The sequence below is a fragment of the Podarcis tiliguerta genome, assembly GCF_965153285.1.
Source record: "Podarcis tiliguerta genome assembly, chromosome: 3".
In the NCBI taxonomy this organism is placed as follows: domain Eukaryota; kingdom Metazoa; phylum Chordata; class Lepidosauria; order Squamata; family Lacertidae; genus Podarcis; species Podarcis tiliguerta.
The window spans coordinates 69,157,632-69,183,868 of NC_139536.1; the positions used below are offsets into that span (position 1 = coordinate 69,157,632).

The window sequence follows — 26,237 nt, forward strand, 5'->3', positions numbered from 1 at the left end:
ATTAATTTATCTAAAATTAAGCTACTTCCACATCTGAACGGTGTATGTGTAAGGGGCAGGCAAACAACACAAGCTTGTAGGGAGGCTTTTGCATCTGAGAAAATATATTTTAATTCAGGGGAAATTGTGACAGAGCACACAAGATTTCCCTGGGAAAAGCGTGAACAAATGGTTACTTCTGATCTGAAGGCAGAAGACAGCAGAATTGTGGGTCATAATACAGTATTTGTTTTCTAAATTAAGATTGCTATCCTATGATGAATTAGTGGAGGATAAAAGTACCTCAGGAAAAGCTTAACATGTTTTGTATGTGAGAGGGAAAAACAAAAAAAGTAAAAAGGTATGTTGAGGTTAGAAGTGAAAATGTATCAATGGCAATTAAAAGTAGACGTGTGTACAAGAAACCTACTGAAACTCTTATTCATTTTACTCAGTAAGGCTCTGATTTCATACCTCAATGTTAATGCCTACTTCAGATCTAATGGAAGACCATGGTTCATTCATCACTGTGTGAGTAAGCTATGACAAACACTGGGTTTTAGCATTTCCCCTTCTCTGCTTCCCTCTTTTGTAGGCAGGGGGAGATGAAGATGGGGTCACACAGTGTAATTTGCCCCAGGTGCTGCACTTCCCCTAGGGACAGCCCTGTGTTCATATCTACATGGAAACTGGTGGCTGAATTAGTTTCCCAAATAGATTATACAGTATTTCGAGATCATTCCTCTGTAGTTGTGTGCCCAACCATCATGTAGGCTGGTATTAATATCATGCTTTCCAAGTAAAAAGTTCAGGAGCATTGGTGCTGATATCTGCAAAAGATCAAAAACTTTAACAACTTGCATTTTATAGCTTCACCCTTGGTAAATATTGTTAAGCAATACAGTACAACAGTGCCCTTCCCTGTAATGTTTTTACATTCAACGCTGGATTTTAGCTGAATAAACAACAATAACAGGTATGCCGGTAGAAAGCCAGTAAGGGACTAGCCAGTGTATTGTACAGAATATCACACAATTTCTGCTTGGTTTTAAAGGAAAGCGTTGATATAGTGGGCCTAGTTGAAACCAGATGGAGAGTACCAGTGCAGTGGGAGAACTAGTGCAAAACAGCTATCTCTTGATGTAAACTATGGGAAGGTCAGTAGGAGGGTGTACTGGAGGTGGTGGTGCTCTGCATGCCAAAGGACACAGAGTAAAAGGGGTAGATTCCTCCACAAAATTGCTGTGGGTGGCAATACCAAGGCATCAATATAAATTTAGTACTGAGTACATGCTATCACTGGGACACGCATGGTGCTTGGGACGTGGGTGGTGCTGTGGGTTAAACCACAGAGCCTAGGACTTGCCGATCAGAAGGTCGGCGGTTCAAATCCCCCCGACAGGGTGAACTCCCATTGCTCGGTCCCTGCTCCTGCCCACCTAGCAGTTCAAAAGCACGTCAAAGTGCAAGTAGATAAATAGGCACCGCTCCGGCGGGAAGGTAAACAGCGTTTCCGTGTGCTGCTCTGGTTTGCCAGAAGTGGCTTAGTCATGCTGGCCACATGACCCGGAAGCTGTAAGTCGGCTCCCTTGGCCAATAAAGTGAGATGAACCAAGGAGGCATCCAAAGGAGGAAATGTAATGAGTGACTTCAATTGGGTAAATGAGTGCTCCAGTCACGATAGAAAATAAGCCTTCCTTTATAAAATGTAAGTCTTATTCAAATGAGAAGAACAAAAAGGTACAGAAACTTCGGCAAAATAAATGCAAGCAGACAACAAGAGAACATTTCATATTGCAAATTTTTTTAAAGACCAGCAATAAAACATTTAAAAAACATGTTAGAACCAGCAGACTAGCTGGAGAGATGTTTGGTCCTTTGGATGACAAATGAGTCAAAGGTGTACTAAAGGAGGAAAAGGAGATTACAGAGAAGTTGTAGTGCTGATCCCTGTACCTGAACTGAGTCTGAAGAGGCAAATGGTGGTGACAAGAATTGACATTCTAGGCCTTGATGACAAACTAAAAATGAAGACATCACATCCAGGAGGTAGCATCTACTTGAGAGCCCTTTTAAAACTTGAATTTAAATAACCGATCTTCTAACAAAAGAAAGTAACATCTGTGAGATCAGCCTGCATACCTGAGGACCAGAAAGTGGTCAATATATACCGGTAATCAAATTTTAAAAAGGGATCCAGAAAATATATAGGAAATTAGTTTTCAAGTAACCAACATGTAATGAAAACTATTATTAAAATTAGAATTCCCAAGCATAAAAGACCAAATTTGGCTGAAGCAAAATCGGTATGGCTCCTGCAAATTTAAGTCATATATAACTAACCTTTTAGAGTTCAGAGTGTCCATATGCATATGACTAGGGGTGATCAACAGATAACATAAACATGGCCATTTATCAAAAAGCTTTTGATAAAGTCCCTTAGGAAAGGGACTGAAAATAAAACTGCCAATCATAATGGTGTTATATAAATTGATGGTGTGACCAGATTATAGTACGAACATTTCTGGTTGTCATACATAAAAAATACTATATTAGAGCTGGAAAAGGTGTTGGAAAAGGCAACCAAAATTATAGAAAGGCAGGACCAATTCCCATATAAGCAAAGGTTACAACATTTGGGGCTTTTTAGGTTAGAAACCGTGCATAAAATTATGCATTGTGTGGATAAAGTGGATAGAGAGGCTTTCTCCCCTTCCCATAATATTAGAACCAAAAGTCATCTACACAGCACTATTGAATTTTATCCCACAAGATTTAACATTGGCCACCAACTTACACAAACATAAAAAGAATAAGACAAACTATTGGAGGATAAGGCTTTCAAAGCTGCCAGTCATTATAGTTGTATGCTGCCTCTAATATTGGAGGTGATATGTGACTGAATACCAGTTGCTGGGAAACACAAATGTGGAAAATGCTATTGTGCTGTGTTTGTGGGTTTCCCATAGGCATCTGCTTGGCTAATGTGAGAACAGTGTGGTAAACTATTTGTTTATGGTTCTCCACTTGTTATTAGAGGTCCCACAATGCTCTTTCTTATCCTTCACCCTATTTAACACCTTAATGAAGCTACTGGGGGAGGTTATATGGATATTTCAGATGCAGAATAAACAGTATGTTGATGACACCCAACCGTGTCTCTCATTTTCAGCTGAACCAAGGGAGGTAGTTGAAACAGTGAACTGTTTATAGTTGTGAAGGACTGGATGCTGTACAAGAAGCTGAAACTTAATTCACAGAGTACAGAAGTAGCATTGGTAGGTGGACTAATATGACTAACATCCCCTCAATTCCTTTGTCCAAGTTGTTTATAAAGACATTGAACAACAGTGGGCCCAGGACAGAACCCCGCTTGTCACTTTTTAGCAGAATGAGAAGAAACCATTAATGAGTACATTTGGGTTCAGTCAGTCAGTCAGTCAGTCAGTCACTTCATTCAAGCCACATTTTACCAGCTTCCTCACAAGAATATCACGGGGTGTGTGTATTTGTATTTGTCCAAAGCCTTACTGAAATCAAGATACACTGTGTCCACAGCATTCCCCTGATCCACCAAGATTGTAACTCCATTTTTTAAAAAAAGAAATGAGATTTGCCTGGCATGACTTGTTTTTAAGGTATAAATGATATGAAAGGGGAAACACAGCTTTTGTGATATGGTAGTCTGCACACCTGTAAGTTCACATTATCTGAAGAAGAGAAAGACCTAGCAGAGCAAGCGCAGACCTGCATGTAAAGTAAACTGTATGAGTCATTTAACAATGCCTTTTGAATGCTGATGGTTACCTGAAATACATTAGGAAGAGGTGGAGGCAAACCAATAGGTGCCAAATCAATTTTATCTTTGTAAGCAAAGTGTTCCTCTACGTCAACTTTCGAAGTCTCTAGGCTTCATGTTCAAGAGACATGAAACTCAACGCTAGCTTGAAAACTGCTCTACCCTATCTCCACCCCCTTCCGCGTCCTAAGGTAGTCCGCGGTCGGTGAGGCATATTGTACGTGTAGCCTGTGGGGCAGCGTCTTCCAGCTCTAGCGCCTGGGAACGTGCACCTGCTGCCTTTTCTTTTAATTATTAATTTGAGGGCAGAAGAGCTTTGCCGGTGCTCTGCCGCTCCTCCGTTCATAGAACATGAGACGCTCCAGGAAAACAGCGCTGCGCAACGTCAAGCGAGCGAGCCGGAGGAGGCGGGAGTGGGAGCCAGCGAGAGGCGCGTGAGCAGAGCCATTGTCAATATGCTAGCGAAGGGGGGAAGGGCGAGAAACGCGAAGGCTTGGGAAGAGCTGCGGGAGGACGACGACGACGCGGAGATCGGCCCAAGCGGCAGCCTTTCTCCCTCAACTCTCAGACTTGAGGCTCCGCCTTTCAATTGATTGACAAAAAGGCCAGCGTTTCAGATTCGGCGTTTGGGCGGGCTCAATGGTGAAGGGCGAAAAGGCGGGACGCAGTCTAGCCAACGGCGACGAATGTAAGAGCGAAGGGCGGGGCTACAACCTGAATGACAGCTCGGGAGATAAACAAGCTCCAGCGCGAGACCCTCAATCGACCGACCTCGGCCGTACCCCGTTCCCCGCCCCGCCGCTTGAGAGTGTGACTGCGACTCATTGTTCTGCAGGCGGACAAACGAAGCAAAGAAAGACTCCGCCGTCTCCCTTCTAAGCAACCGTCTGACTCTCCCGCCACGGCCCGGCAACGTGAAGAGTCAGCAACTTCCCACCACCCGCTCAGCTATAACCGGGGAGCGGGTTGCAATGCGCAGGCGCACACAGGCTTCGGTGCTGCAAGCGACGCCGGGAACTGTAGTCTCCGCTTCCTCAACCTTCCCCAGACGCCTTCGAGCTCGCGCTTCCTCCGATACTACCAAGCCCAGAATCCCTTGCGGCCCTAACTATTGGAAGCCCTAGTTGAAGCGGGTGGCGGCGGAACGGACTCCCCCCCCCCTAAAAAAAAAAAACCCAAAACAAGGAAATGGTGCCCAGTGCGGTGGCTTCGTGCCCCTGACGCTCGCGCGGCCGCTGGTCCCGCCGCCTCATCCCGCCCTCCCTGCGGCCGCCCCTTCCATGGGTGAGAGACATGGACTACGAGTTCAAATCCAAGCTGGCGGCCGAGCGCGAGCGGGTGGAGGATCTGTTCGAGTACGAGGGGTGCAAAGTCGGCAGAGGCACCTACGGGCACGTCTTCAAAGCGCGGCGCAAGGACGGGTAAGAGGGAACCGAGCTCCTTCGAGAAGGGCGGGGGGGGGGTCGGGGAGAGAGGGGGGGGGAGCCGAGGAAGCGCAGATTGCCAGGAGGCGCCGGCGAGGTCGGCTGAACTTTGAAGCCCCGCCGCCTTCCGCGATTGCTGTCACAGCGGCGGCGGCGGGTTTTATTTCTCGAGCCCCAACCCCGCCCGCTAGAGGCGGCTGAGGGCGGGAACAAACTTTGTCCCGCGCTGGCGAAGCCCTCCTTCCGCTCCTCGTGCCTTTGGGGTGTGAAGGAGGCTCGGGGTCGAACGGGATTCAGGAAGAGACGGACCCCGGTTCGCCCCGCGCTTTCCCCTCGTTTGTTTTTAGGGTCCAGCCCAAGCCGTGCTTTCTCTGCCTGAAGCAGGACTAAAACTATGCTCTCAAGTCTCAGCCGTTCAAAGCCTAGGATTTAAATGCTTGACCTGATTTGAGAAAGCAACAAAATTTCCCTCTTTCTCGGTCGGAGGGACTGGGAATGTTTGGAGCTTGAGATAGTATCCTGGTCACAGAGCTAAGAAAACGGTCTTTGTTGGATTAATATCATACTTTGATTTTAGCTGATCCACATTTGAGGGGGAGAGCCCCCCAAATTCATATTAGCTGCTCGGAGTAAAAGGGTTTTGGCGGTTAGTGCACAAATTACTTGCTTGAGAAAAAATTATTTTTACTACTTGTCTTACAAGTACATCTCATGTGACACAGGTATTACCTGTTTGGATAATAATAATCTGCACTGTCTTGTGTAGGCGTATATCTGGATAGAGAGGAGTCTGATGCTTTGTAGATGATTTGACTAGATAGTTTTTGGAACTCCTCTGGTTCGAAAAGTCTATTCAGTATTATTACGGTATTCTATATATGTGTATCTAGGATTGGTTAATGTATGAAAACAAAGAGCAAAGTATACTCCCATGTTTAAATTTCTGATCTATATTTTTGTAATGCTATATATACAGGCTGATGATGTAAAATCCCTTGAGTACTGAAAGTGGTTTTATGTTTATATAGTGTCAATGGTCTCCACCATGAAAAAGAAATCAAGCCCTTTTGTAACTATTCTGCTTTGGCAAATAGGTATTTTGATTACAGTATGTACAAATGCTTAAAACTCTGGATGCACAAAACCCAGTTTCTGGTAAGTCTGCCAGAACTTCTGGTAAGTCTGCTGTGTATTTACCCTTACTTGGAATAAGCTCCATGAAACAGTAGGGTTTGCTTCTGAGTAAATATGTACGGGATTGGACTGCTTGTCTCATTGAGTGTACAAATCCTTAATTCACAACACTTAGCTCTCTTCTGCAGACATTCAATATTAATTTCATGCTAACTGAAAGAAACTATAGCAAAAATCACAGTAGGTAGAGACATTCCCATGTAATACATTGATAGATCAACATAGCTTTGTGTGTGTTGTCTTTTCAACTTGGTAGTTTTCTTTTACAGTGGGAGCCATGTGGATAAATGTATTGTAAGTGAACCAAGCCTGCAGGTTCAGTTATGTTATTGACAAAGTTAATCACAGTAGTCTTCCAACACAAGTCGTGAGATGAGAACCCTTCTATTTATTATGCAGTAGGGAAAAGGGAAACACAACTTTAGGATTAACAGCTTTTCCAGTAGGGAGAGGGAGAACCAATATTTGCTCCAATTCCTCTACATTTTGTTCTGAAGCATGGGCAGATTTCAGAGGCATCAAAATACTAGGCCCAGAAAAAGCAATACTGAGATAAAAAAATCACAAAACAGTTTTACTGCTTTTCAGCAAATATTGTGTTAATATATTGACATTTATTTTGCTATTTTTATATTCCACTTGTCCTTTTGAATGCTCAGAAGCCGCATGCATGTGGTTTTCAATAGTTTCCCACCAGGTGTTGCTCAGGTCCACACATGCCAAAGATTCAAGCAAAATATATGATTAGACAACCTCCGTCCACCAACTTTGTTATCAAAAGATCAGATGTGATCACAAATTTTGAGTTGTGCTTTCCTTCCCTCACTAACAAAAAAAAAAAAATTAAACTGACTAACAGTGCCATGGAATTAAATGAGACTTACTGTCCAATCCTAACTCAAGTGTAGTACTTATTCCTAAATATGTGGGGTTAGAATTGCAGCCTTAAACTGCCTTAGCATGATCTATTAAAACTTGGGTTTTTTTCTTTTACTTTGATGCAGCTGCAATAGCTGTGATATTTACAACTGGCCGGGCTGAAATTAACAGCATCTTCCTGCATCTCTTTGGAGTAAATAAACAAAAAGAACTTAAATTGTTTAAGATAATATTTTTCTCAAACATTACCCGTTATGGCCATTTATATGGAAGGAATTAGCAGCTCAACACACTTGTTTTCCTGGATTGTGTTTAGTCAACCAAATGAATAGCAGCACCAAACTACATATTTGTCCTATCACAGCTGTGGCAGTGCTGTTAGCCATGGTTACAGAGTTGATTCTGCACGATGACAGAATTCTGCCTCCTGGGAATGTATCTGAATTTGAAATAAAGTGAGTTCCTTGTCCTTACTCCTGCAAATATATTTAAAAGTATGTTGCAAGGCCTGATGAAACCTTATTTAGCCACCTGTCTGGCTTCTCAGTTGTCCAGCGGTGGGAGGTGCAATTTTTTAAAATAGATCTTTCTGCCTCTCAATGTCTAGGAGAATAGAATAAATGTGTCTGACATGCATGGTATTTCGTTTCGGCTCCATTTGCATAGTATCAACAGACTTTAACACTTGGCTTTTCTTGATGCACAATTCCTCTTGCAATGCAGGAGATACATTGTTCTAGCTTTATTAATGCACCTCCCTCTTTCAGCTTGGAGAGGCCAGCTTGGTGAAGCAGTACCACAAAGATACCCTCCTGATACTGGTTTCTCTTTCACTTACTGGGTTAGTAGTGGGAGGTCAGGGCTGTGCAGGCATACTGGTGGAACCAATCCAGTACTCCCTCTGATGTGCTCACAGAGCTTTGACCTTACTGTTGCTCTGCCCCTACAACACCTCTTGGTAAGCAGCAGGGAAGGAGATATGAGAAGGGAGATGCTGGGAGGGGAAAAGGGGGAGCCAGTGGGTGAGGGTGGAGAGGTGGGAGGAAGATTTAATCAACTACTTGCAAGAGTGATAAGAGGCTGCTCTGGTTCTGATTTTGTCATGTTTGGATTCATGTCGATTTCAGGGAAGTCCTAGGGAAAATTCCTTGAAGGTCATTGCTGGCTCTTAGTCAATATGCCAAACCAGCGCAGAAGGCTTATTAACTTTGCCGCTGCAGTTTTTCTGGAAGTTTATCACCTCACTTCTGTAATGGCTGTTTTTTCATGAAGCATCTGCTTGCCTATTGGCCAGGATAAATAGCTACAATGTAATGGTATTGAGATTGTTTGCAAGTCAGATGTTGTCGATTAGTTTCAAGGCACTATTGCACAAAACATCCATATTGAGATATGTTTTAACAAATTTGAAATGTTGAGCTGTAATAGTCTGAAATTCATAGAGTCTCTTACGTTGTGTCTTATAATTAAATTGGTTATTGCTGCCATAAAGGATACAGTTTGGGAAAGAATAATGAATGCAAAAGATCTGATTAAACCTTTTTGCATTTATTTAAAACTTTCTGTGTATAAAAATGCTTGCAAAATTTACTGCACCTTAAAACAGTTTTGTTGCCTGTACTGTAGTTTACCGGTACATTTATGATATAAATACAGTTATAAGCTGGTGGTTTTGGCTCTCGTGGGTGTAATGGTTGTATGTCCTTTGATTCAGTATTCGTGGAATAGGAGCAATGGAGCTGGCTACATACGTAGTTGCTTTTGTTACATTTAACTTGTGTACCACAATTTCAAATTTTATTTTTATTTACAGTACTTAGACTTTTAACCCCACCCCTGAAAACTCAATACAAGTAGAGAAACAAGTTATAAAAGTACTGTCAAAATAAACATGTTGCTGCTTCTATGCTACATAAGTCTTCTATGCTACATCAAATGACTTCGCATTGTTAGTGTGTTCAGCTTCTGGGAAGGGACTTCTAGAATGTAGAAGTGACCACTAAAAGCTAGTGATAGGGTGAATTTAGGTCAGAAAGCCTTGCCCCGTTATAGAGTGTTGAGATCCCTCTGAATTTGGGTCTAGCTAGTAATGGGATTTGTCTTTGTTCTTGCTACTCAACTCTGCCTCCAGTCCTCCTGCTTTTCCAAGCAAAGTCCTTGCAATTGAGAAGCTTTAGAATTCATTTCTAATAAAGGACAAGGCCCACAAGCAGACTTTCCCACTCTCTTAGGATCCCTCTTTGCTGCTGGTTCCTCACTCTGCTTTTCTTGCGATGTTTTGGGAGGGGGAGGGGATACAGGGGAACCTGAAGATAAGAGAAGCTCATTTCTCGTTGTTCCTTTATTCCTGAATGTTCTTGGGGGGTGGGGTGGAGATGGGGATGTGCACAAGGTTTCAGGAAAAGAAAAATGGATTTGGAATCAAGCAAAGGGGAGTTACACAGTCACTACATAAAACTAGGGTGGCCAGATGAAAAAGAAGATAGGGTTCCTGTCATGGGCATAGCCAGGATTTATGTTGGAGGAGCAGGCTTTATGTTAGGGGGCCAGAACCTCAGTAAGTTACGTATTTTAACTGACTGATTTGGGAGAGCAGCTGCCCACTGCCCCCCTTGGCTACGACCATAGCTCCTGTGCCTTTAATAGTTGTGTAGAAAAGGTAATTGAAATTCCTCTTCTACATCTAAGTTGCAGGAGTTCTGTCTTCTGTAAAAAAGGGGGGGCAACCTGGGTAACATGCCAGTTTGCTGTTTGAGGCTTCTCAGAGACCACAATGCGATATGCCTTAGTAAATGCATTCTTCCATATGAAATGTTTTTAGGTGTTGGTATTCATGTGTTCTTGGATTGTACCTAGGGTTCTGTTCAGATAAAGATCCCATTAGCGCCATACTTTGTCTAGAAATAAGTAGAAACAGAGGGGAGCAATCCTGTGAACATCTGGCAGGTCTTTCAGTTATTTTGGTTGGTTATTCATTCTTACCTGGGAGAAAGTGGAAATGAAAACAATGAGGCTTACTTCAGAGTAGATGCTATCAGATTGCCATGTTAATATCTTATTACTAATTTATATGGTTTAAAAACTTATTTTCATGAGTCAGTTACTCGGATACCAACATTTCTGAAACAGCTTTAAACATTCTAAATATTAAGGTGGATATTCAGAGAGGGAAGAAACACTACATATGTGTTTATTTTTCTCTTAAGAATGGGGGAAGGAACAAATGGTTGTGGAGTGGTACTTTTACAGTACAATCCTGTATGCATGTCTACTCAGAAGTAAGTTCCATTGAGTTGAAGAAACTCACTCCCAAGCAAGTGTGTATAGTATAAAAAGGTAAAGGACCCCTGACAGTTAAGTCCAGTCGCCAACGACTCTAGGGTTGCAGCACTTATCTCGCTTTAGTGGCTGAGGGAGCCGATGTTTGTCTGCAGACAGTTTTTCCAGGTCATGTGGCCAGCATGACTAAGCCGCTTCTGGCGAAACCAGAGCAGTGCACGGAAATGCTGTTTACATTCACCTTCCTGCTGGACTGGTACCTATTTATCTACTTGCATTTTGATGTGCTTTTGAACTGCTAGGTTGGCAGGAGCTGAGACCAAGCAACGGGAGCTCACCCCGTTGCGGGGATTCGAACCGCCAACCTTCCGATTGGCAAGCCCTAGGCTCAATGGTTTAGACAACAGCGCCACCTGCGAATAGTGGCCTTCAAATGAATGGAGTCTTTTATAAATTAAATTAAAATGTTTGGAGGGGTGATTTCCTTAGAAGTAAGTTTGATAAATTTGTTGGAGTGTTAGAACACTTAATATTAAGACATCTTTTTTCTTGGGATTTTAATACATTAAAAAAGGTGTAAAAAAAACCCGTTAAGAGTTCAATCCTATAACATCTTCTCAGAAGTTAGATCCACTCAGTTCAGTGGAACTTTTTCCTTGGTAAGTGCTTATTTAGGATTATAAAAATGTCTACATAGAAGGCTGCATCATACCTACAAAGCTTGTGTTAAAATAAACTTAGCTTAATCATGCTAGGTTAAATGGCTTTGATTTTAATTTTGTGACGCTGAATATCTCTGTGTACCTCATTGTGTCTAAGCAAATCACACCTATTACATATATGAAGTTTTGAGGTGTATCAGTTAAATAATTTAGAAAAAAGACATCAACAAATACTAAGTTGCAAGAACGGCTCCTTAAAAAAAATACTTGTTTTTGAATAGAAAAAGCTGTGGCAAAGTTTTAGTGTGGGAATGTTATTGGTAGAAGGAGGCCTCTAGCCGTGTTGCCAGCTAAAACTCCATAGAAACCCAGCAGTGATGCATATTTATAGTTTGCCAATCACCATGGTACCAAGGCACTGCTATAGCTAAAATCCATTCTACCCATTCTTATAGATTGTTTCAGCATCCTTCTTAATCTTTCTGCAGATGAATCTTAAACAAATTGGGAGAATGCATTCAGTACTTAGTACATTTTCATGATTGTTGTTTGCCCACTTTATATTTTACAGATTCAATAAGTATCATGCAATAAATATTGTTATATCACACTTTTGTCAGCTATGAAATATTGCTTCTAAAACGGTTGCTTTGCTTGGATAGGTACGCAAAGAAATAATTGCTATGGTAGTAGCTTTTCCCCCTGTAGTGAGTGATGGCATAGCCAGTGGCATATCTCTTTGATTTGGTCAGCTCTGTAGTAGCTAATCTTAGACCTGATTTATACATGAAATTAACCACAGTGAAAGCTCTTACTCATGTAAGTTTCCCATGCTTGCTATATCTTAAAGAACTTGCAGGATATGTTGCCCCATTCACATGTAATATTAGCATGCCAACAATCAGGGTGTGCTATTGGCATGCTAATGTTGCACATGAATGGATGAGCACACTTTTTTTTTGTATGTGAATTTAAATGTGGTGAAGCACATGTAAAGCTTATCCAGATAAAAGCTTTTCATGTGACCCACATCCTACATGAATCTAGCTTTAGAGAGGGGTAAGAATAAAGAAAATGCATACCTCCAGTAGTGCTTATTTTAAAAACCTAAATAAACACACTCTTTTGGGAGTTGATGAATGCCTGAAGTGCCTGGTCAGACCAGTGGGCTGTCGGTGGTGCTTAGTGATTCTGAAAGACTGTTGGTTGTATTGATTAAATAACCTTTTTATTATAGTGCTAACCTTGCATGTTTGAATTCTGTGTTTGAAGTGATCTTGTCTTTCTAGGCTGCTGAGACAGCCAACTAAACTTGACCTTCCTAAGTCAGTACTCATAGTAAATCAAGAGCTTTGAGAGGCTGTTGAGGTGGGCTGCATCTGCAAGCTATTTAAACACGAATCTCGGTAATTGTCATTCTGATAGAAACATTCAGACTAGTAAGACAAGTCCGTCATCTATGAAAATTTAAATCTATTAGCTCCAGTTTAAGAGCTGCTACTTCATGTCAGGAATATTTTGATGATGATGAATAAAATTTATATACTGCCCTTCGTCCGAAAATCACAGGCTGGTTTACAGTACAAAAACACAAAATACTGTACATAACATAATGATGAAATAACAATGACCCCTTCCAGTTTAAAAGGCCATAGATTATTTAATCAGCCAAAGACTTGGGGGAAGAGGAATGTTTCCACCTGACACCTAAAGATATTTAATGAAGGTGCCAGGTAAGCCTCCCTGGGAAGAGCATGAAAGCTTGCTACTCATCCTTACAGTAACCATAGCACCTCTCCCCAAAGCCATTCCTACCTGTCTGCAGCCTCTCTTCAAACTTTGTGTCCATTATGCACTTTGTCTTCTGCTCTTGAGCTTACTTTTCTATCACAGAGAATCTGTAACTCCTAGTGCCGTATCTTTGACTACTGGTTTCCTGGAAGTACAGGCATGACTTTCTTGCTCTGCCAGTCATGAGAGTAAGTCACTATGAGCTGGCTCACATGACTACCAGCTGTTCATTTCCCCCTGTACAATCTCTGGTGTGTACAGGATCATGTGGACCAATCTTGGGGGGAAAAATATCCGACTGTATACGGTGTGAGAAACCTACAATTATTTCTTTGGTAGATTCAGGAAGTTATTCTGCAGTCTCCATGTATAGCCTCATTCACACCGAGGTTCCTCATGTGAAGATTGACTGGATTCATAACTGTGAACAGGCCCTAAGTAAAACCTGACAAAACTTCAGATAGGCTCCCTTTGCTATCCAGTATGAAAGTCTTCAGACAGTCCTGCTCACCTTGCTTGTTTCAAAGCATTTTCTTCCCATTATGAATACTTATCAGATTCAACCTGTGAGAAGGGACATCGTTTAATGGCTTTCTAGCCTCTGTGGAGAGCATGCTTAGTGAGTCCCTTCCAAGCTTTATAACTTGACAAACATTTAATCAGTTTGCTGCATAACGTATTTCCCCTTTTTACTTGCCAAAAATCATTAACAGTATAATGTTGATATATGCAGCATGATCTAAGCATGCTTAATTGTTTGAATAATTTTAAGTTTAATTGGTAGATCCTTGTGAGTTCAGTGAACTTAAATGTAAATGTGCATAGGATTGCAGCTAAACTGAATAGTCACTAAACTGAATAGCGTGTTTATGTCAAACACACACATTTTTTACTTGTGATTGTATTTTTTCATGTAAAGGTGCTTTATATCTATATGTATCAAACTGATGAATGACTTTACCCTTCTGAGAAATTAAGTAATTTTTTTGAGGATGATACTTAAAGGGCTTTCAGTGTTTTGCATTTCTAGTACATTTTAGAAAAATTATCCACACCATTGCCATAGAAAAGGGCCCATTCTTTTTAAATAAAGAAACTGTTGAGAAGAAAAACCAGTGATAAGATTGAAAAACCTTATGGAATGGAAGTATTCACAAGTCAAGTGGTATCCAGTCTATTGTCAGTAATGGCAGAAGGTTTGGAAAGAATGTTTTTGTTTGTTTTAATTGTTGTCAGCATCACATAAGTCAATTGTTTAGGGAAAGAAGCTTTGGCTAGGGTAGACCAGTCAAATATAGCTTACCGTACATTCTAGCTAGCGAGATGTATAGTAGTATGCATATTTACTCAGAAGTAAAGATTTCATATGTAACTATGCATAGGATCACACACTTTATTTAAAAAACTGAAACTGTGTTTCTGGAAGATGTATCCTTTATTGACCTTGTTTGTTGGTGTTCATGAACTGAAACAAAGGCAGTATTTTATCTCAGGTTTCACCTTGGATAAAATACATGAACAGCTGACCTAAAAAAGACTTGTTTGTTTCAAGTCTGAATCCGCTCCAAGCTGGTGTTTTATGATGAGTTTGCAAGCTTCTTCAGTAACTTTAGTTCCAAAAAAAGTTCCAACTGTATTGTAACGGGGGGGGGGGGGGGAAGGTTGTGGTACATTCTGTTAATGAAAATATATTGCTTTGAAATATTAGAAAAATATATTTTTGGTACACATGACCCACAAAGTGGATAATTTTGAAAATGTATTCCCTTGACACCTTGACGGTAAAGCCTGACAAATTTCTTCATTTGCTTTGACTCATAAGAAGGGCGGGTTGAGTATGCCCTGAAAACTCAGCTCTCCTTTGTCAGTCTATTTTAGGAATTAAAAGTTGCCTAGTGAAAACAAATTGCAGGCTAGAAATTCTGTACAGTGGGAGAAGAGGTTCTCTCACTCGGTGGCCTTCTGTGTTTCTGATGCATACTGACCAGCAGAGATGGAGGCAGACTTCAGACCCCAGGTACTTACTTCCCTGGGAATGGATGGGGACTAGTGGTGAAAGAGAATTGAGGTGAGGGGCCAGTGATGGTGGCACATAGCAAAGGGGCAGCCAATTCCAGCTGCCCAGTGTCAGATGCAAGGCAGCTGCCACTCACTTTCCTCTCAATAGCAAGGTCCTTTGTGGGTCCAACTAAGCATGGAACAGGGGTTCCTGAGCCTCTTGGACCATCCACTCTGGAAATACACAGCTGGAGAGTAACCTTTTTGTCTTGGTATGGTATCAGGAGACAGAAGTGGTGGCAGCTGGAGCCAAAAGGATTTTCATCATGATCCCTAAGCACCGGAGACACGCTTTGTACTCAGCAAAGGTATCCAAGAGTCAGGAGTAATAACAGCTAGAGGCTTTTCAGCTGGCCAGTTTTCTTCCTCTGCAGCACTGAAGAGAGTGTTTGGCTGGGGATGGGACAATGCTGTCTTAACTGGGTGCTGAGGAGATCCCAACAGAGGGAACATGTACGAGAAAGAATGCCACCCTCACTGCTTGTGGTGTGGCTTGATATACCATGACCATCTCTTTGCTGTGTTGCTGTCTGATGATTTAAAAATGGGAGAGGCATGTGCACAGATGGAAGGAACAAACCACAGCAGTAGCGGCCATAGAGCAACTCTGCACTGGTGAAAAATGGGGACCAGGAAGGAAGGAGGAAGAAAAACTTTATCCATGTGGCCAGATGGGTGGGGTATAAATAATAAATTGTTGTTGTTGTTTGCTATTATAGCACAACCAAATGACCTGGTAAAGGAGGAACAGACCAATCTATTTCTCCTTCACCCAGCCCAGTTACTATCCTGAATAGAATAAAGAATAGAATAGCTTTAAAGGTGCTGCAAGGATCTTTGCTACAACACTTACACAGCTACTCTGCTGGAAATTGTTGCTGTAAGCACTCCTGGTGATTGAGCTAGCCTTGGGTTTGCTTTTTTTACACACTATACCTTTGAAGCACATTCGAAGCACATCGCCCCACAAAGAACCCGGGAAACTGTAGTTTACCCCTCACAAAGTTATAGTTCCCAGCACCCTTAACAAACTATAGTGCTCAGCACGCTTTGAGTGGAAAAAATGTCTTTGAATATTCTTGGTGTGTATGCCCCCCTCATAGAATTGTAGAGTTAGATAGGACCGTGAGGGTCATCTAGTCCAACCACCTGCAAGAAGCTCAATGCTTTCTTGCATGTTCTTTATTAAGTCACAGAGCTTATTCCCCACCCCTCCCCCCCAAATGAAATGGCAAAAATACACATGAATTATGGTATGAGTCTCATTCATGTATAACTTCCTGCTGGTTGTGTTCTTCACAAAGAGCTTGTTTCCATAGCCACCAGTTTTTTTCTTGTATTAATCAGTTTTACATAAGATCAGATGTGTAGAGTGACTTTCTTCCTTACTGCATTAACAACATTCACAAGTGATATATTACAGACTGCAAGGTGCTGTTGATGTCAAATGTAAAAGCATTTTTAATAAATGGAAGAAAATTAACATAAATTGAATATAAACTGTCACAGAAAGGGGAAAACAAATGAAACCTAACTTACAGTGTTTTAAACCAAAACTGAAAACTGGAACAGATAAAGTGATGTTTGTATTTCAGATAATGTGCTTAGCACTATCAAGATGTTCCACAACAAAGATTTGTAATCAGGTGTAAGAATTTATAATATTTGTTTCCTTAGTGCTGTGAGACGTATTTCCTTTATCTAGTTGTTTTCAAGCAGTGTTTTTATATCATGCTTTTATGCAGGATGTAGGATGGCCTTGGGAAGAAAAGCAGGATGTAGTTCAGGATACTAGTGTGTATAGATTATTAGGCCATGGTTCTCTGGCAAGTACTGTAAATTAAAGAAAAAATGGTCATGCAACATGCTGCTGTCTCAGATTGAGTTTAATTACTGTGTGATACTCAGTTGTATAGCACCTCACAGCAGTGCCTCATCCTTTATTTTCTTACTGCGTATGGCTGTTCAGAGCTACAATGCATGTCTTCCATGTTTGGTTTCCCTTTAAGGGTAGGGAAAAAAATAAAATGCACAGTCCTTTCAATTACATGGTATAAGTGTAATGGAACTGTAGTATTGTGTGGCGGGGTGATGGTGTTATATTTCTTTTGGAAAGACTTTTAAGGCACAATCCTATACTCAATATCTATCAGTTGAGAGACTATAGGATTTGGCTGAATCACTCTTACATAGGCAGAATGCATGATTAATCACCATCTATAGATATACCGTATTTTTCGCCCTATAGGGCGCACCGACCCATAGGACGCACCTAGGTTTTTTTGGGGGGGGGAATCAAGGGGGGGGAATTATTTCCCCCCCAGGTTTGCGCAGCCATCCCCAAGCTAGAAGAGGGAGACGGAGCGCTCCGTCTCCCTCTTCTGCCTTCAGGGACAGCCTCTCTAGCCTCCGTGGGGCAGCGGCTTGCCCCGCTGTCCCCCGAGCTTGTGGGGCTGGCGATGGGGAGAAGCAAGCTTCAAGTATTTCAATATGAGTAGGAAAATGAGAGTACTGCTAAACAATTTTTTAAGGAAAAAAACACTGGGTATAGGATCCTGTTCAACCCCCCTTTCCATGCTGAGAACATGGGAGACCCATCCCACGATGAGCAGCAGTGCCCAGCACGCTCCTGGTTGTTTCCCTTTGTGGTTGTTAATCTGCTTGTTCCAGGCAGACTACTGTACCCGTGCAAGCTTCATGGCAGAGAGTTATGCAGCAGATGAGTATGTTCCTATCTTTGAGCTAGTTCCACAAGGGATACTGCACCTGTTACTCTGCTGTCTGTTGAACAGCTATCTGAGACACAGGAACCCTATTATCCATGATGCTGTTCAAGAAAGACTATGAGTTTGCCCTGCTTGTTTTTGTTGTTGTGGAGTGGTAAATAAGAAGATGGGAGGAGCTTCATGGGCAAAAGGGAATTGGCTTCTCCCCTCTCTCTGCTTACTCATACCACTTTGATAGGTGAATAGGGCCACCCACCTGTGATTCGCCTGATGACAGATGACTCACCTTTGAGTGACTCACCTGGGAGTATGTCCCTGTTGACAGGGGTTAGAATAGAATTGTAGAGTTGAAAGGGACCTTGATGATCATCTAGTCCAACCTTCTGTAATGCAGGAATCTCAAAACGTGGTCTCCCATCCAATTTGAAACCATACCAGATCCTGCTTGGCTTTGCAAATGTGTTAGGAGTTTTATTGCTGTACCACTAGTTCATTGCTTCCCTCTATGTGTGGGCGGTTTATGGGCTTCATTGGCAGTACAAGTCTTGGCTACTTGGTACTGGCAGAGTTTTCAGGTATTCTATATGCTTGTCTGTTGTTTTTTTTACACCATTTTGGGATTTTCTGTTTGTATTTTTCTCCTCTTTGCTGAGTGAGCATTGGAGATGGCAGCTGTTTACCTATGCATATTGGCATAGCCCCCTAAAGGGGAGGGATAAGTTCTGTTATGAAGTTTTATAGCACAGTAGGAGCAATTGTAATACATACAGACCTTCCATTGATCCCTTTGTTTGCTTCTAATTGATTTGAGCAGATTTTTCTATTTACTGCTTGAATAAATATTTCAGAAATTATTCTTAGTTTTGATGGTAACCTGTCTTCAAAAACTGCATTATTTTTACCTTTAATGTGGTGTTTCAGGAGTTTTAAAGTGTAATTCTTCTCTTCAGAAAGCCTAGGAAACAGGTGTGATTGCATTTATCCGAGAACTCAAGAAACACTTCAGACTCCTAGGTGACAGCCTCGCTTGGAAATAGCCATTCATTTTTACAGTTGTTCTGCAGTATATAGTGCAAACGGTGCTGTTTTGGAAAATGTTTAAGTGGCAATTTATTTTTTGCCACCTGTACCTGGAATTCTGATTTTTAAAAAATACTTAGTATAAACTTCTGATTCAGGTCAGTTTCTGAACTACTGATGTCTGAAAGGCTTCTCCTTATCATGAATGATATTGTGGTCACTGCTGCATCCATGCAAATATTTCCACTGTTTATTAGTTCCTTATAGTACTGTTTCTATGTTTTTGCTGATAACTTTGGAATATACATTTGTTCTTAAGTGTTTTCCCACAATAATTTGTCCTCTCTTCTCACCCTCCCCTTGAGGCAGGAGGAATGGAATTTTCTTCTATGTCAAACTGGCTGGTGGTCCTGTACTGTGTGGGACATATCTAGCTTGCTATAAATGGGGAGGATTTTGAATCACCCCCCTCAAATAAAGAGCTTATTAGCTCATGTGTGATAAAAGTAGGATAAGTGAAGATATTCATTTATATTCCATAAAAGGTAAATGAAGATCTTATCAGTGCTTACTTTGAAAAAAAAACTTTTGAGTAACTTGTATTTTCAAGGTAGCCATAACTGCTTTTGTGTACTGCATGTAGTTCAGCAATACTGAAGTGGATACAGATGATGTTTTTTTCAGTGAGTTTAAGATGGTTTGAAAGTGCAAGTGATTGCTCATAGTGTTTACTCTCATCCCACTGGTAAGAAGTTTAGTTTTTTTTAAAAAAAAATACTTGTTTCAGAAACTTGCAAATTGTGTTTAACCAGAAGCAAAAGTTTGGCCAATGAAATGTGTCTATTTGTGGGTATGTTCTGGGAAGTTAAGCCACTCACAAACACTTTCAACTCTCAAATATTTCTGTTTAGTATCAAAGAATAATCTTTACCTGTTTGTTGTTTTAGTGACTCCTGAACTTCCTTGAAAGTCTTGGACTGATAACTATCATGTTTCCAAATAGTGTGCCTATTTATTAAAGAACTGCTCAGTGGATATCTAGGTATTTGGCGCTGTTGAGACGTAAATCTTGTATATCTACATAAATCTCTGCCTTTTACTTCTGCTGTGTCCATAGATTCCATCGGGCTTCGTATATGGACTTCAAGCCTTGGAGGTAGCAGAATATTCAGCAGAAGGTAAAGAGGAGTGTTGCCTTCTGGCGTCATAGTGTGTGCTTGTGTGCGAATGTGCGCTGGGGTAGTTAGTGTTGTACAATCCTTCTAGGGAAAAGGCAAATATAGTCCTGTCGGCTTGGGATCTTAGTTAATAGAACAGTTATGTCAATAGACTGCCTGTTGTTTGAACTTGGTCAAAAGTTCCACCATCAAATGTTCCATGAAATCAAGAATGCCCTTGTTTAAGTCTCAGCTTACCACTGTTTCTCATCATAGGCTCACCTGATAGCAATGGAAGGGCTATATAGTGCTACCTCGGGTTAAGAACTTAATTCGTTCTGGAGGTCCGTTCTTAACCTGAAACTGTTCTTAACCTGAGGTACAAATTTAGCTAATGGGCCTCCTGCTGCTGCCACACCACCACCGCTGTGTAATTTCTGTTCTCATCCTGAAGCAAAGTTCTTAACGCAAGGTACTATTTCTGGGTTAACGGAGTCTGTAACCTGAAGCGTCTGTAACCTGAAGCATCTGTAACCTGAGGTACCACTGTAGAGCCTTTGTCTCCTACTTTAGAGAGAGTGAGGGAGGTCACTCTCACTTGCACAGACTAGCCTCTCATATAGGACTGGTTATTCCTTTCAACTCTCCTCAGAAGACTTACTCATTCTCCATTCCCAGTTTAGGCCACATGAACCTAACTTCACTTTCTGTCCTTTCACTTAATGTCTGGTATCTCTCGACATGAGCATAATGCTCAGGAAGAAGCTTGCAGCAAGCAAACACACACACACACACACACACACACACACAGTCTTCACAGGTTTGAAGGGTTCATGTCGGCATTTGCAGTGAAGTACTTGCGTGTGTTGTCGATACAAGCACACGTTCTGCTCCCTATCATTCTGCTGCTTTATGGGAGGGCCGTGGAGGTGGCTGCCACCATTCCATAGAATGCATCTAGTGAGATTCAGTGTGTACGTTTGTGTATTGGTCTTAATACATAATAAGAGTCTGCTGAATTGGGCCAATGGCCCATCTGCTTCAGCATCCTGTTTTCACAGTGGCCAACCAGATGCCTGTGTGAAGCCCTCAAACAGGACATGAGCTCAACAGTGCACTACCCACCTGCAGTTCTGAGCAACTGGTATTCAGAGGCATAGTGCCTCTGACCGTGGAGGAAGAGCATAGCTATTGTAACTAGCAGCTAGCATCTTCTGGGTGCTATTTTGGCTGGCTAGCCAGCTTTCTTGAAAAGTGTTACAGGCCACTTTTCAAGCAGTACAGCATCCATGTGACCTCTGCCATTTTAAGTGGGTAGGTTGATGATGAGGGTATAGACAGGTGAGAAGCATTCCCTTCTCAAAGGAAAGGCAGCCTGCACATGCTTAATGGCACTTTGGAAAGATTTCCCCTCAGAAAAGAACTCCGCACATTCTAAGAGATTCTTTGTTCTAGGTCCCATAAGCTTTATTCATTGCACTTTTTATGGAAAAGGGGCCACCATATGATGTAACTTGGTGCTCTGGAAGGTTTTTGGGAGGTCTGGATTCTGGAGGCTTCTTCAAAGCAGATTTTTTTTGTAATTGATATACTTCAATTTATGTCTTTTTTTGTTCCAATAAACTAATGCTTTCAATACTTGGCCTCTATTTTACAATATTTGACCGGTCAAATGCCAACTTTATAGTAAAGTGAATAGGAATGTTGAACCAAACAGAAAGATGTTGAGTTACCTGTACATACTCCGTTTAGGCTCATGATTGTAGGCGAAACCAATATGTAATACATTTAATTTAATTTCCTCTTCTGTGTATGTTAAACTTTTTGTTTATAGTGGAATATGGCTCCTATGGATGAGTTCTGACAAACTCCTGTTGATAATTTCTTCTATATGTTTTATAATTTAACTTCGGTTTTATTGTATTGTCACCATGCATGAAACAAAACCAGGAGCTGATAACCTTTTTACACGAATAGCATCTTTAATCTCAACAGTTGCTGCTGGCCTGCTAGTGGTGCAGTCACTGCCACTAGAACCTGGCATAGCTCAAGTTGACTAAACAAAACTAAATAATGGCTGCTAATGGGCTTGGCAGTGCTTGAATCAGGCTTGATTAATTTCTTGTGTAAATAAAATTAAGTAGAGGGGGAAAATAATGCACTTTATATGTAGGTCAGCACATGGAACAGTTGCCCATGGAATTCATGAAGAGTATATGCAATGAACTAAGCATGTCTGCTTTTCATTTCATAGCTTTCTCAGTAAGTAGGCTTATGCTTCAATTTTTACTGTTCTTCTCCGGGCTAAATATTAAAAATTGCATAGGCTTAATCTTATTTCTCTGGGATTTATGTGTAGAACAAATCTTTTGGTGTGATAGTAATTGCTTAGGTATGCATCATCTGTCCTGTCTTGTTGCTGACATTTATTTCTATCCAAATATAAAGGGTGTGAAAGGTAGCTTATTAACTTGTTGGATCACATTATTAATACTGGTATCACTATCATTTTGTGATTTCGATTCTCTTCAATTTTCTTCAGTATTTCTGTTGAGCACTATAGCAATTTCTAACATGAGTTGTGTCTAGGGGGAAGACTTTGGTTTCAGGAAGGTGACACTGCCAGTAGGAAACTATTTTAGGATGATGATGCATAGCAAGCGGTTGTACAACCTTATTATGAATGTGACATATGGTTCATAAAAATCTAAGGGCTGGATATGAGGAGAGGTTCTTCTAGGGAGCCAGCTCTCTCCATCATGACAAGTATATTTTACACATTAATGTTCTTTCCCACCCCTGCCTAAAGAATTCACATGATCTCGTCTACAGTGTGCCGCAAGCAGACAGCACAACTGAGCATGATGTCTCACATCGAGGTGCATGCAAGTAGCTGACTTGCAGTGTGGCTTAAGCAGGCAAGCCAAAGAAAGGCAAAACCAGCTGTAGTGTCACTAGCTGTCCTGAACTGAGGAATAGATTCCTGAATTCAAATAATAGTAATCAATTGCACTCTCCATATTCTTAAAGCTTGGGCATTTCTTTTTTTATATAGTGAATTTGGGTTGTGGTGGCGGTATAGAAACCTCAAGGACGAGGCAAGGAACACAGCAGCAGCAAGACACTTGATTGTACCAGCTGCAAACTCTGACAGTTACTTACACAATAATGGCATGAATGACACTGAACCACAACAACCCTTTGTCTTTTGCCAGAGCTGAATATCTTGGAAACGCTCCTTGGGTGGGAATGAGTTAACAGAAACCGGCCTGGATCCCTAAACTGCATTTCCATTTCCCAGGATACCACCCTTTTGCAGGGACTACAAATTATGCTGGGGTTATAGTATGAGTAAAGTGCTTGTTTCTATATCTGGCTGTGAAATCCAGTCCCACCAAATATATCCTCTGTTGCAGGTGGGGTAGAGAGTTCAAATATAAGTCGGGGGAGCTACACATGAGTAATAGAATGTTTAACAGTCAGAATGTCAACAGGTGAAACTTTTCTTATAATTTAATTTCTGTAACAGGAAAGGCTCAGACATGTTGAATTCCTGTTTGCCACAGAGCTACCTTACAGGTGGTTACCTCATGGGCATGTCTGCCCCCCCCCCCTCCACTTGTCATTTAATTTTTCAAAGTTTTTAAATTTGGCTGTTCCAATGGGCTCCTTCCTATGAAGCTGCAATGTCAAAAGGATTTTGTGGCCCCTTATATCCCCCCTCCCCCAATTAAAAATAATTTGCTGGCTTTGGGCAATACCTATTTTACACTTTAATGAGCAGGCCCTGATAGCTTGAGGAAGGCAGAAGATCAGATTGCGTCTTCCCATCTGCCAAGTTGTCAGAGCAACACCTGCTCTGGTTATGCTCCCTGAAGCGTGTCTAGGGCTCAGTAGGTAGGTGGTCCTTAAACCTAAAGATTTCTGATCCACCAGTCATCTTTGATAATGGAAATGGGAGGAAATTTTAGCTGATTCTGAGTCTCCTCTGCAGCCACACCCCGACCGGGTGTTACTCTATTTTCTACATAGGAGCCCTCTAGAACAGCATGGGAGGTCGTGAGGGTAGCCAACAGAGGTTGGGAAATGGATGCATGTTGGCTCCCCTCTCCTGTTAGCAGAGGTGTCCACTATGTCCACTGTGCTGCAAATAGAATGAATCCTCCTATACAAACCACAAGTGTTGTTGTGTAAAACATGGGGTATAATAGCTAAAATGAAAATAATTGTGTATAAAAATAAGTTGGTGTTTGACATTGTGGAAGTATTGGGTCCAGTGATGCTATCCTCAGTTTCTCCTCAGTTAAAATGTGAGCAAAGGTTGGTCAGTGTCTACTGGTTTGGTAGTTTCCTGCTTGCTTCAAGTATGTATATTCTTCTTTTAGCTGTTCAATGTTTAAATAGGTATTGATAATTTTTTTTTAAAAAAAATTAAGAACATCTTTGGCTTTGTCAGTCAGAAAAGGGGAAAATAAAATAGAAGTTGAAAACTGATCTAGTAAGCAGAGGAAGATTTTTATTAACTAAGCATTAAAGTAGGTATACCAGAGCAAAACAATGCATAAACAAATTAAATGTGCATTTTTAAAGATGAGAAAATAAACATTAATGAAACATGATTAATGTGTAGCACTGAATTTGAGTATTTAGCGTAAACGTAATAGACACATAACATTTTACAAATGCTGCTGTCCTATGCATATTTGAGGATAATCCTCATTGAACAACCTGGATCATGTACAGGAACACTCAAGCTTTCCATACCTGATGTTGGCAGAAAACGTGCATAACAGCTGAAGGAAGAACATAAGCTTCCAGCTGGCAAGACAACAGTTTAACTGTCATATCTTAACTGTTACCACAGACTATCCAAGTGGAATGCTTTAGTAACCCTGGAGACCACCAGTAGCTGGAAACATGCAAACATGTACCGTACGTAAGCTCAGACACAGAACTCAGATACTGTTGTAACTTCCAACAGCTAGTTGGGAATTGTCCAATAATGTATGGAGAACACCAGGAAACCTGATCCAAGTTAACTATATAGAAAACCAGGACTACAATCCTGAGCATGTTTTACTTGAGTTTAACCCATAGAGTTCATTGGGGCTGGTTTCAGGTAAGTGTGTAGAGGATTGCATCCTTGGTATCCTAAAACCATACTTATTTTCTGAGAGCTGGGTATAAATAATATATCATTGAAAAAACTAGCGTAGCTCAAATTCCTTTTCTGATCAGTATCTGAAAGATAGTTCTGATTTTAAACTTTCATTTTGACCTGCATGGACACCTGAAAATGGAATATGGCATGAATTGGAAGAAGATTCTTCACTCTCTTACACATGTTAGTTTTTTCATTGGTTGTATATGTTTGACAATCATTCATTGGGCTTTATGTCACTTGATGCAGAAGAGGGAAGAATTTGAGGGAAGTGAAGAGCAGTCTGGAGTCTGAAGCTTCCCCATGCAAAGGTCCTAGCTTTACGTTGCAAGAAGAGTTTGTTGATTCATATACAGTGGTACCTCGGGTTAAGTACGTAATTCGTTCCGGAGGTCCGTACTTAACCTGAAACTGTTCTTAACCTGAAGCACCACTTTAGCTAATGGGGCCTCCTGCTGCCGCTGCGCCACCAGAGCACGATTTCTGTTCTCATCCTGAAGCAAAGTTCTTAACCTGAAGCACTATTTCTGGGTTAGCGGAGTCTGTAACCTGAAGTGTATGTAACCCGAGATACCACTGTATCTTAACATGATCTGTATTCAACTTCTGAAACATTTTCCAGACAAGATTGTTGCTTGTTTAATAGTCCAAAGACAGTCCCTGGAAACTGCTTTTCTATAGTAGGCAAGGCTATTGGTTTTACCCAGTATTGTTTTCTCTGTCTTCCAGTTGCTCTCTAGGTTCTTGTGGTTCTTATGCAGAAGTCTTTCCCCATCTCCTGATACCTGATCCTTCTTTAAATGGAGTGCTAACAATATTTGTTTTCAATGCTACTTCCAAAAAGCATTTCACCTATTATTTTCAAAGAAAGAGTATTATATTCTCAGATTCTCAGTTTTTGCAGTAGCATAATTTGGGGGTGGGCAGTTTGGAATCTCCCTCTTCCCTGATGCCTTTGCATCTCTGACTTGGTACGCACCCAACTGAGGAGGCAGATATCGCCCACATAAGCACCACCTTCAAACCCATTAGGAATGGGGGAAGCAGCCTTAAACTTGCAGTATGTGGATTGTTCACTTCCCAGTAGACGTCAAGAATATGGTAAGAC

General features: G+C 41.3%; 1 protein-coding gene across 1 annotated transcript in view; it reads left to right on the forward strand.

Moving 5' to 3' along the window:
- Positions 1-1,598: 1,598 nt before the first annotated feature.
- Positions 1,599-26,237, forward strand: part of CDK19 (cyclin dependent kinase 19) — a 75,543-nt gene continuing 50,904 nt past the window's right edge. Inside the window, 3 exon segments of the mRNA XM_083433775.1 lie at positions 1,599-5,199; positions 19,929-19,935; positions 19,937-19,989. Of these exon segments, the coding sequence (XP_083289901.1) occupies positions 5,072-5,199; positions 19,929-19,935; positions 19,937-19,989 (188 nt within the window). The 5' untranslated portion in view covers positions 1,599-5,071.